This window comes from Melospiza melodia, chromosome 8 (assembly GCF_035770615.1).
Source record: "Melospiza melodia melodia isolate bMelMel2 chromosome 8, bMelMel2.pri, whole genome shotgun sequence".
NCBI classification, from domain to species: Eukaryota; Metazoa; Chordata; class Aves; order Passeriformes; family Passerellidae; genus Melospiza; species Melospiza melodia.
The window spans coordinates 21,267,205-21,280,223 of NC_086201.1; the positions used below are offsets into that span (position 1 = coordinate 21,267,205).

At 42.6% G+C, this 13,019-nt stretch overlaps 1 protein-coding gene across 4 annotated transcripts in view; it reads right to left on the reverse strand.

The window, feature by feature from the left end:
* CHN1 (chimerin 1) overlaps positions 1-13,019 on the reverse strand; it is a 100,355-nt gene that overhangs the window by 12,117 nt on the left and 75,219 nt on the right. For all 4 annotated transcript variants that reach the window (XM_063162171.1, XM_063162169.1, XM_063162170.1 and 1 more), the window contains one exon: positions 3,200-3,284. In XM_063162171.1, the coding sequence (XP_063018241.1) occupies positions 3,200-3,284 (85 nt within the window). The remainder of the gene's footprint in view (positions 1-3,199; positions 3,285-13,019) is intronic.

Sequence of the window (13,019 nt, forward strand, 5' to 3'; positions counted from 1 at the left end):
GAATACATTTTTTCTAAGTTCATTCATTGGATTTTGTTCTGGGGTAAAATCTTATGTCTTCATTAACTTCTACTGACCTTCAGTGTGTACACAAAGTGATGGCATTATAACTTCAAATACTGCTTCAATAATTTCTACTTACATACTGCAACCACCAATTAATTTCCTACAGGATCCAAATCCCAGACATCACCCCAAGTTCTAAGTTTGGAAGACCATGAAGTTCCTCTCATGTTTGGTATTTTGTATTAACCCCTAAACCTTTGCAGTCCACATAACACCCAACATCTCATTTCAACCAACAACCATTCATGAGGTGTCCCATGTGGTGCCTACATTTACCTCTCATCTTTAGGGCAGGAAAATAGACAGTCCTCCTTCTTCATCTACCATAAAAGCTGAACAAGAATAAGTTAGGGAGAATCCACCTTCCAGGAACTGATAATACAGGACTGCACCTGACAGGATCCTGACCACACTCCAGTCTGTGTTTTGGAAGAGAGACACATTCAGACATGTTGGACTGAAACAAAGCCTGACTCCAGCTGGATTTGCTAAGGCATCCTTGCTGGTTGCTATGGCATGTGTACTCTTATAAATGTTCAGTTCTGGCTGATAATTTTTTAAAGGATTGGCTTACTTTGTGTAACATAAGCTATCAGCCAGTAGAAATAAGCTGTTTTTTCACTGGCTCTTCCTCCTTTCTGAAATGGGTGACATTTATCTTTGCTCTCCAGTCTTGGACTGTCCTACACTTCTCTTTTTGCATGTTTTTGTGCTTCTGCACAGAATAGGATTTTAAATGGTTGAGAGTAGCCCATGCAGTAATCCATTTCTATTTGTTAAACTCATCACTTCTGTACAGCAAATAGTCCTCTTGAGATGTGCAACTGTTTGCTATAAAAAGTAAATGCTTTAAAAAGTATAAAATTACATATGATCCATGCAGTTTTGCTTGTAGGTATTTTCAATACAATGATTATACAGACCACCAAACAGATTTCGTGGATTTCCCTGAAGTGGCACTGAACCCCACTTGAATTCAAGTGGGCTGCATCCTGCTAAAAACTGTAATTTTTTTTTTTTTTTTTTAGTAGAAACCCACTCTGAAAACCAATGGCCTCATGTGGATCCTGGTTTACTGTGCCTCATTGTTTCCATATTAAAATGACTCAGTTCAGAAGCAAAAATTTTGTTAAAGCACTGTAAGACCACATAAACTTGGCCAAACTCCCACCACTCAAGCCTGAGCTCCCCTACATTGGTACATTAGCACTGTTCTGTGCCTGTGCACCTCCAATATTTCCCTGAAATGCCCAGATCTGGGCAGCTCCTGGCTCTGATGGCTGCACAGCCTCAGCTGTGGGAGCAGGCAGACACTGCTGCAGCCTCACCCCACCCCAAATCCTCGCTGACACTTCAGCAAGCATGGTTGTACAACATGAGGTTTTAAAACACAAATAAGACCATAGAAACTACTGGAAGCTACCAACACTGAGGTGAAACCTCACACAAGACAGAAAGCCCTAATTATAGTTTCTGAACCTATGAAGTCATCTAATACACATATGCTCCTTATGCTGCAAGGAGGAGAATGGATGCATGCAGTACTTATTACCATCCTCGTAAGCAGGAAAGAAAACCAGATTTTGGAAGCTTTTGGAAACCCACAATTTTGAAAAATCTGCATAAATCCAGAAAATCAGCTGTACTTCAGTTAAAAGAAAAAATAAGGCAGTACAAAATAATAAGCATTTTGGATTTAATTGTAAAAGCAACAATATTAATTCCACAGTGCCATGCAGCATTGCAAGCCTTCATACTGTTTATTTTTATTCTTTTTCTGGATCAAAGTTACCTAACATCAATCTGCAAAATATTTGGTATCTCTCCTAAATGCCCAAATGGAGGAATCTTAGGCAAGGAATCAAGATGGAACACTTACTGATTCAAGTGTAATCAAAAACATACTATCAGAAAACCAAAATCAAGCCTCCTCTTCCTCTCCTAGCACTGTACACCCCGTATCAAAATCAAGAGCAGTAAAATGTACTAACAATCTTCACTCACAAGTGGAGGACATGGCTGTAATCCTGTATTCTTAGTAGAGGGAAAATACTAAGAAAGGAAACGCCATTTTTGAATAATCATGTCTTAAAACAGAGCTGCACCCTCTAATGCATCCTGGACAGTGTAGACTGTAATTGTAACAACAAAGTATTGCATTCAAATAGTTATGGGGAAGAATTTAAAAATATTTCAATCTTATGTGGCTAGAAATGATTTTAAATATTACATCACTTTGCAGTCCTGAGATAAAAAGCCTTCTTATTTGCTTGAGACAAGACTTCAGATAGCTTTAGACAGAGCAGATTTTCTTAAATTAGCTTGAAAATTCAGTTTCCAGGGCAACATAAGCAGGTCTTCATACATCAACATCTCTTTGCACCATTTTTATAAATACGCTTTGCTAGAATGTCATAAAATACTTTTTAAATACAGCAAACTATTTGGATCACTTTGATCCTTTTCTCTGCCTTTGAAAGAAAGCCGACTGTCCTTTCCTTTCAGAAGAACCTTATCAATAAAACTGTCCAACTGTTTTCCTTTGGAGAGGCTTTATCCAGCAATGCCTGCAGTGATACCCATGCGTGTAATACATTTCTACCAGCACCTGAGTGTTTATGTAACATTTCAGGAGGCATCCCTTATTCATCATCCCCTTTTCTTTTCAGTCTGCAAGTAGGAGATGTGATTCAGGCTCTGTGGCATGCTCGGACTCAGCTGGTTTATATATAAAATTAGCCTGAATGTCTGTTTCACAGAAGCAATGTGGAATTTGCTGAAGTCCACCTTGCACATCGAGTTCCCCAATGACTTTCTCACACCTACCAATACATGGAATGGTATCAAAGAAATAAAGGTAACTATGCATCTGTCCATTTTCTCCTCCATTCTAAAAGGATGGGGGGGAAAAAATCTCTTAATGATAGTGATTGTCTCCTCCCTGTGAGTGCTGGAGGGGTGCTGTGCATCACTCCAGTGAGTCACTGAAACAGACACCTGAAACAGCAGCAGCAGAGTGGATACATCTCCTCCTTCCACTGAGCAGGGAGCAGCCTGACCCTGGCCCCAGCTGCACATTACAGAGTTACAAGGGGAGGAATGACTCAGGAAAAGAACACTGAGTGACTGTTACCTGCACATTTTACTCCCTGAGCAATGAGGCCCCACATGAAGTTGGCACAGTATTCACACCAGTGCGGGCCCCTGAACGTGTGCACCTGGAAGACAGCAGCAGAAAGAGAATTACAGAAAATGAGCCACCATTTCACAGACATCAGCATCAATGCATGTAAACCGTGCAGAACTCCTCTTCTTTGAAGGCACCACACGCAGTTGCTGGAAGGTTCCCTTTATCACTGCAGGAAAGGAAGAAAGGAACTAAGAAAGATTTAACACCCAAGGCTCTAGCAGACCTGTGGAAAACCAGAGTCCTCCATCCCAAGCCATCCCGAGCAGCAGAACTGGGTCTGTGGGGTCTGCTCCAAGACAAGGCATAGCCCTTCTCCCAGCTCTTGGCATCCCTCTGTTTGGCAGGAGTCTGGCCACAAGGCAAAGCTTTTGCAGCAACTGTGCAAGAGTTCACTTTTCAATCTCAAATGCCTTCTGCTGTGGCCTCCTCTTCATAAGGCACTGTGTGAAATGGATAGAGGGCTGCAAGATTCCACCTCACATGGAAAGAGTCCTGCCAGGCAAAAATACCAGTGCCACACAGAAATACTGTACATTTGCCTAGAGACTTTCCAGTTTAGAACACTTCCAACAGGAAATTAATTTTCTTCAGACTAATGCTACATATTGAAAACCCAGAATGAAAAAGAATAATCCACTGAACCAGGACAAAATTCAAAGCTAAAGAAGAAAAAAAAACCCTATGCTTGCTTTCATTCCTGACTCACATGCTTGTTACAAATCCTGCAGCCACCATTAACTGCTTCTGATTTCATTCTGATATAGCTCCTGCTGTAGGAAACCACAGGATTCTTTACAGAGAAAATCATTACTTCCTTAGCCAGCGTAAAAGGCTTTGAGCTGCTATTTAGAATAGACAGGCTGAAAATAAAATTAGTAGCTGATGATCATAAAGAAATGAAATTTGCAGTGAAATACAGCAAAACTGCTTTAGGCTGGAGTCACTCAGCTCCTCACAGTTGCTGAGTGGGTGTGGGAGCAGGCAGTAACCTCACGTGTGTGCAGTGCCTGGTTGGATCAGTGTGGAGCAGGAGGGAGAAGGAGCTGGGGGAAATGTTTGTTCCTGACATCTGCACACAGCTCTGGCTACGAACACTGAAAGAAAGGCAAAGTGGCCTGACTGAGGTGGCAAGTGTCCCCCATGCCACTGATGTAAGGGGCAGCTGGATCCAGCTGACACCCCCACAATGACACTGCAGAGCAGCATCCTGCAATTCAGCCACAGGAAGGTCTGCAGCCTCCTGGGAACCCTCAGAGCAGCAGAGACATTGCTGAGACACTCTGGAAAGTTCCTGCTGAATTCACCAAGTAATTCACATGCACATCTGTGCCAGGTGACTCCTGACTGCCTGCTCCAAGCGAGCCCAGGTGCCAGTGCCCTGCCCTGCCTGTCCCCGCCTGCCTCTGGAAGGTGACGTGTGCTCCACCAGGCCTCTTCTCCCTGCAGCTCTGGCTGCCTTCCACAAAGCAAACGATGACAAGACTGCCAGCAGCTGTACTCTCCATTTTCTTTTTTCCTCTCACCACAAAGAGATTTTTCACACCATTCACTTTGTTACCCACCTGCACTACCCACATCATTTTGACTTTCTTCCTCAGACTGGTGGTTTTTATCCACGTTTTTGGCAGTGTTCTCTTCCTAGAATAAGAACATTCTAATATCCTGAAGCAAAGCATTGTGCTTTCATGCCTGCAGGACTAACAGAACTTTTTCAGGGAAAAAAAGAAGGCATAATTTGGGTCTCCCTTTTTTTTTTTTTTTTGGGTCAAATTCCCCCTGAAACATACTTCTTTAAAATACTTCTCAAAAATCCCATTGAGGAAAATTGAAGCAAAATTGACATTTCACAAGTGTGGACAATAAAGAATTTCTTTTCACCATATTTTTCAGTTTCCTAAGTTGTTTTGTTTTCAGTATCTCTGATTGCACAAAGGAGGGGAATTTTGTTTTGTTCCTTAAAATGCTGACGGATACATTATTAGTTCTTTCTAAATAAAAAGAATTATACTATCCTATGTTGTGCCTCTGTGGTTGCTGATTTTGATTCATCAAACATCAAATCATTGAATGTTCTATTTGCTGAAGCATTTCCAATGCTGTCCTTAGGTGCTGGAGTCCCAGCTTGGCTTCTCCAGAGCCACCCCCAGTGTTGATACTCACTAAACCTCAGATGTCCTGTCTCTAACTGGCTGTTTCAACAGTGACCATTCTTCCTTCTTGGCATCTTGCTCCCCACCACTGCCTGCATGTTTCCATCTCCTCCTGATTCTCCTTAGAAACTCTTCTGCAGGGTCTATCACATCTCAAATCTGCCACTCCAACCTTTTCCTTACATTTTTAATATTATGAACTTTTCTAATGAGCTCAGTTTCTCTTATATTAAGTAACTCTGATTCACCTAGAATGTACCACAGCCAGCTCCCCTGGTATCACCCTGGCTTTCAGCCTGCTCCTCACAACAGTTTACATGACTCATCATCAACTTAAAAATGACAAGGACAAGGTGGACTCTCCTCTTCCCTACCAACAAGCACTGCTTGTGCTGGTTGGACTGACTTTGCCCTTCAGAACCACTGCCTCAGCAGCTTAAGCACTTCTGTCTCATCCCATGCAGCCAGGCTTCATCCAAATACTGAAATGCCTTTCCATATCATCAGCTGGATTTACCCAGAGCCTGCTCTGCTCTGTGCTGCCCCATCTAAATTACTATTTCTTATCCATTATTCTGATTGCAAACTCAAAGCAGATTAAAAGGTGAGGGTAGGTTTTTCTGTGTCCCATGATGCTCTGCCTTGCTTCATCCTTATGAGGTGGGAGGTTCTCTGGCAATATTAAACAGGAGGCCCAAAGGTCACCATGTCCTTCCAGCCCTGGTGTAAACAGCCCTACAAGATCAGCTCTGAAGCCTCTGCTTCTGAGGGGTTTCTGAACAGAGATTTCTTTTCCCAGAGCATCAATATTCCCACTTCTGTGCAGTGGAATTGGACACCTAACCCTGCCCTGCTCTGAATACACACCCTCCCTGGGAATTAAATGAGACACAGTCAGTGATGCCAGGAAATAGTGAAAAATTGGTCTTCTGAGGTAGGTCAGAACAGCCTCCAATCCTAGTTAGAGAGTGGGTGGGGTCTGGCAACTAAAAAGAAACACCTTAGCATCCCTTTGCTAGTTCAAGAGCCAGCACCTGCAAACAATACTGCATTTATCACATGGCACTGCTTAACACAGCATTCTGATTTTATATTTAATTCCCAATTCTAAAAACTAGCCAAGCAACTTGTCTGTTTTCAAAACTAAAAGATGATTTCCAGAAAAATTTCTAAAAACACACCCAGCAGAGTCCCAGAGATCCTGACTTAAATTACAAGGGGTTTCTTTCCCCTTGTAAACAAGAGCATCTGCAATATGCAGATTTTACTGTCTTATAAAATGTGGTGAGAGAGCAGGATTGCCAGCTGTGGCTTTATATCTCCCAATCCTTCCATTCTCACTCCCACCCAAAAATCTCCTTTTCTCTCTTTCCAAATGGGAATAATTTTGTAAAAGAATCTGGGAAATGAATGAGTGGGAGAGCAAATTAAATTGGTTTTAATCTTGATTTTCTTCTCTTGGAATTTTACAAATTAATTTAAAACAAAAGTCTAGATAATTTTAAAGACAAATATCTGCTTCAGAAACTGTATAAAATACTATTACTAAGCTGTCCTGCAAGTCTGAGGTAAGAAGAGAGCCTCATGTTAGGTTTATACCCTAGGCATTTCTATTTAGAACTCTCCTGCACTATCAACAAGGCATAATAAACATGTTACTACTGTGAACTATGTAGGAGAAGCTTTTTACTCAGCCTTAAAAAGTATTTTCTTAACACAAGGAAAAATAGCTTAATTCTTGTGATTAACAACTCTGAATATTAAAAAATGTTACTTTGTTTTGTATTTGAAGTTTTTTTTTAAAGGATAAAATTTTAGGAGAACCAAATAAAAAATCAGGCAGTGACTCTGACAGCAGATTCCACCACAAGCTGTGAACTCCTCAAACAGATCTGCCCCATTATTTCTCAGGCTCTATAAAGGTCACTGCTGAAGTTAGTTACCCGTGCACCTTGTTACTCCACTTATTTTTAATGCTTTTGGTTTTTCCAAGGCAGTTACTCAGCTACCCCTGATTGCTACCTGAAGATCAGGAATAAGCCAGCAAATATTTTTTATTCTTAACTGGGAGACTTACATTTTATCACATCAAGGCAGGGAGGAAGAGAATGAGAGACTATCAGTGAAGAGCTGTGCAAATGTGATATGAGGGAAGATGGTGGATCAGCAGAGCTCTAGCAAAGCCACTGACAGGAAGAAAACAGGGCTGGACTTGAAAAGCTATAGTTATGGAAAACCAACACTGGGCACATGTAACAGAAGTGTTTGGGACAGTCTGGACAAAAAAAGCTTCCTTTGTTGAGGGCTGCTGCCACGGCCCCACTGAACACTTGTTCCATCAGACCCTGCTCCCTACAGAGCACCCCTTCCACAGCCCTCCACACCAAACTGCTGCTCAGAGTGATGGGGTCTGGAAAATCCAGCCATTGCCATCTGTTGTGGGATGGGATATATCACCTTGGAAAAGGAAGGGAAAAATACTGCTGATCTGTACTCCTGGGCTACCAGAGCCTTACACTTCAGGCAGAAGCCTTGTCAGGGCTCAGAGAGTGCACCAGGGACTGAACACGTGTCACAGCCCAGCATTTGCACCACATGGTACTCCAAAGGTTCAGGTCTGCTGGCTATACTGTCCTTCAAACAAATTCTCAAGGATGATGAGACACTGCTGATGGAGACTGTCAGCTCAGTGGTCCTAACTGATTTGCAATTCCATCAGCTGAATTCTGCCTACTGGGGCTTTACCAAGCTTTAAACTGAATGTGGGAGACATTGTAGATCCCAATTAGAACGATGAACTCAGCCTATATTATTAACATCTGTTTTCCCTGTCACAGCTGATTTTATCAGGCACTGAGCACACCCATGCTGGCATCCAATAGGCATTTTCATCCATCCCTGGTCCAGAGATTGCCTGGATGTGAAGGATAAAGAAGAGATGTGAGTGAGAAACTCAACCATCAGTCTGGGCAATGCTTCAATTTGTCCTTGTATCTATTATGATGATTTGATAGTGCCTCTAAAACAAGGGTCTCAAAGCACTTCAAGTATTCCAGCACATGGTAATTCTCCTGGGAGGCAAATATTGCTGCTGAAAAGTAATCTGAGAAGCAAGAAGACTGCCATGACAACCCACATGGCAGAGCAGTATCTGCAAGATAATTGCTTTCACCTGAAGGTGTAACAGAACTGAATGTAAGCGAGAGCATGGAACAGACCCTCTCCATACCTAGAGCTGACCCAGCTCAGCCCAGCTGGGGTGTCAGCCGTGGGGAGGCAGCCTGGGAGCTCCCCAGTGCCTCTGTGCAGCAGCTCTGGAGAGGAGAGAGCTGTCAGAGCTGCTGTCAGAGCTGCCTGCCTCGCCCAGAGCGTGCGGCATAAATAGCCTGGCGCTCGCTGCTGGGGGCACGGGGAATGTGGGGCAGGACATCTCCCTCTGCATCCTCACCCACTTGCAGCCAGAAGCGCTGTCAGACCTTGTTTGCTCTCTGCTTTGCACTGCCTGTGTCAGCAGAGAGGGAACAACTGCAAATTGAGGTTAGCTTGTGCTCTACAAGAGCCGAAGTGAAAAATGAGAATTGCAGGTTGTTGGCTTTTCTGCTTGTAAATTGAGTGAAAGTGGCCACCTTTCTTTCAGGATGGAAAGCTGATTTTCTTTGAATTGATATCTGGAAATGGGAACATTTTGTATTTTATTTGAGGTCCAACTTACTCGATACATGCCTCCATACAAAAAATTCTGAAACTAGAGGTGAAAATTGAATATAAGCCTTAGAATTACATATGTACCTTATGTATAAATCGAATATAAACCCCTGAGAATTCCTAAATGAATGCTTTTGTCAGGATCCTAAGGCTAATATGGAGGAAAAGCTGTTGATGAGAGAGCATAACATGCACTAGAAGCTTCTAGAGGCCAAGTCCCAGTCCCCCCCAGAGGAGCACTTCCCAGCCTTACCAGAGAAATAGGCTGGTCTGGCTTTGGGCTGTGCACAAGCCAAACTCACAGGATCCACACGTGCAGACTGAAAAAAATGCTGGTGTGGTGGGAAGGAATTACAGCCCAAATAAATTAAGTATTCAGAAGAAAGGCTTTCTCTCTCTCTCTCTTATTTTTTTATCAGTGGCAAAGCCTGAATTCAGGGACTAGCACCAGAAAACCAGAAAGGTTTAAATAACATTGTGCTATTTGGAATCTGCTTTGGGAAAAAAAAAAAGTGCAAGGAACATTAAATAACTTTAGGATACTAAAATCCATCGATGCCTAAAAGCTTTTCTGGATTGAACTGTCTTATGAGTTTCAGAAGGAACAATACAGAGCAGATGAGGTCTTCACAGAAGTTTTGTAGAAGGTTTTTTTCCAGTTATGTTCTCCAGGTATTTTCCCTGCCTTTGAACCATTTTTCCGCCTCAAGTCCTAGGAGTCTAATAGAAACATTAAATTTCCTGAGGTGTTCTTATCTGTGGGAACACACACTGGCTCTCCCCAGGGATTATGCTAGAGGCACCCAGCTCTCTCTGAATATTCATTTATTAGTGCAGTGGCTCAATTAAAGATATTTCAAAAATATGTCCAGTGCCAGTTCTGTTCCTACTAAAAAATCCAGCATCTTCTTTTCAGTGGAACTAGATCAATTTACCCCAAATCAGCATCTGCCCCAGTTTTCAGAACATCAGAAATAGAAATGAGTTCATGTCAGAAGTCACAGAAAAATGGCTCTGCTTAATATAGTAAGAGTTTGTTATAGTTTCTGGCCATTTTGAAGCACTTCTGCATTTTCCATCTCCCAGTTTCCCAGTGTTTAGGCATGGCTCTACTGAGAAGCTCTCTAGAATAAGATGTGGCATGGAAGTGATTTGCTGTGACTTCTTACGCTAGCAAAGCACCCAGCGCAGATGCAACTACACCAGTAAAACCTGGGCCAGGGCCAGGTGGGCTATTTGTTTCCAAGATGTGATACAAGTTTCACTGCAGAGTAACTCTTGTTAATATCAGCAGTCTCTTAATTGAAGCGATGCTTGAGTCTTTCTATACCAAAAAAGTCTTTCCAGGGACTGGTCCTCACCTGAGCCTTCACTCCTTGGGCATATTTAAGGTTACATTCTACTTCCAGTTACTTCTGGAAAACCATGCTATCTCTGGCCTGGAGCTCCCCATTTGGCCTTTCAAGTGGGTCATCCTCAAAGAGAAAGCCAGGACATTGCTTCAGTCGAGGAGGGGGTGAGGAATCCCAACTAACAAGGCTCATCAGCACCTTGGCTGACTCACTTTAGCACCCATGGAGAAACATCTCTCTGGAAGAACTGTTGGCTTGAAAGGGAATTATGTTGTTAATCTTGACTGATTAAGCAAGCAGTCTTGCAATGGTTATTTTTTACTGTGCCCTCAGCACTAGCAAGACACTGACTAAGAATCAGCACGAGAGTATCCAGCACTGCACAGAGAGATAACAAAAAATAAATCTTCTGGAGATAGATGTGGTTTGTGAAAGGCAAGAGAGAAACAAGGCACTATCCTAGGGAAAATGCTGCATGGAAGCACAGCTCCCAGCCCAGCCCTGGCAGGCACTGACACCTTCTTGCCTCAGTGAAGCACCATGGACTAACCGAGGCAGAAGAGTGGCTTGTGCCTTGCACTAGGGGCAGCAAGGAAACGCCTGCAGGCTGCTCTGCTGGCTCAAGGCACCAGGAGCCAGAGATGTCTGAAGGAATACCTGTAACCAGCCAAGGGAGCTAAAACTTCCCCAGGGCCTATGAGTCACAAAGCTGAAGGGGAGTGAAGACCTTTAAGGTGTTTTGTCCAGGCTTATTTTAAATTTGCCAAGTGATGAGGAGCTTATTGCACTGAGTAACAAATTTCATAGTCCAGGAAATTTCTTGCTGTTAATCTCAGATTTTTACCTTCCTTTCAAGCTATCATCCCATAAATCCCAGCTCCTTTTCCACAACTGCCCTCCTTATCAAGAACATTTTTCAAGCACAGTTTTATCTCTTTCCCCAGCCCCATGCAAACACAAACAGCAGGCAAAGGAGTGAGGTCAGTGCCCAAAGCACAGCACCAGGTGGGGAGGAGATGCAGAAGATATTCCATGTCAGAGAGGGTGGACCCAGGGCAGAAGGTACCTCATTAGATGCACCTTTTCATCACCAAAAGCAGAAATGGAGAGACGAGGAGAGGAAAAGTGGGAAAGTGCAGAGGACTGAGCGAGGGGAATCCTGTGTGTTCATTACCCTAAAAAACTGCCTCCCCAGAGAGAGAAGATGCAGAAAAACCCTAAGCCCAGCTTGGATTACCTGGCTGTCTAAATCTTTTGGGCTAGAGCCCACTTCACACCTTTGAAGCCAGAGCTTCCCCTGGTACTCCTCTCATTTTCCATCCACATGGCACCTTGCCCCTTTTCCCTTCAGATCTGCAGTTCCTCTATTGCCTTAACCTCCTTCATCTGCCTGCCCAGAAGCGCCCGGCTGCTTCCTATCCTTAAACCAGTTCAACAGATTAAATATCAGCTGGGTAAGAAATTTTATTTTAATTTACAAGCTGTCACAGTTATTGCCTTTTGGGGACAATAAAAGCAACTATGAGAATTGTAAGGGACAGTAAAAAGCATTCTTATTGGTAGGATCCAGGGGAATGATTAGGTATGAATCTATTCTGTTTGCTTCTATGAAGTTACAGAACTTTGTAAACTCTTCTGTTACAAAACTTTCCCCTATGATTAAGTTCTTTTTGTAAAAAAATAACACCACTGGCTTAAGCTATGCTCCTTGTCAGCACTTCCAAGAGCACAGGTCTCCCAGAGCACCCAAATAGAAGGTGCTCTTGTTCATCTACACTGGGTGGAAGAATGAGCTTGATATCCATCACACACACACCCCCTGTCCATATTGATACATTTGTACCACAGGCTGTGGGGAGATTTATTGCCCATAATGGTTAGTGAATTGAAAAAAAGAAAAAGCTTTTAAAGCCTTTCTGTGAGAAAAGGTGGGGCTGAAATTTTGAAGATGGTGAAGTGACTGTCCTCATTTGGTCTAATGATTCATTGTGCAAGAGACCTCATTCAGTGTGCTGGATTTCAGAAAAGCACAGTAAACAGAAGGAAATCAAAAGTAGTCCAAATATGCAAAAAGATAGACCCAATCAAGTCACACTCATGTCAAATTCCATTATTCAATTAGAGCTAAATAAAATGCCCTATCAATGTAAGCCTCTTTAATCTGATATATTTGAATTATTAGAAAATGGGTATTTTAGATTTATAGAGAAGAACACAGAAATATTAATTTTTTATATAAATTGGAAAATGCAAAAATATGCTTAAAAGGAGAATACTTTTCACATCTAGCTTTCATCCTGCAGGACATGCATTTAAAACTCAGTCAGAACTGACATTTATAAATAATCATCCCTTTCTTTACTTATGGAGATTAATTTAAGAGAATTCAGGCACTCTGTATTTGCATTTGAGATGTGCTCATGAGAGACCAGCCTTTCCCAGCCAGGAGAATATTACAGAGCTGGAGATCATTACCGACCTGCTCTGCTTGCAGAGCTCCCTGTCACCCTGGCTACCCAGCCTGTTCCCTTCAGGCAGGAGACAACTCACATTCCA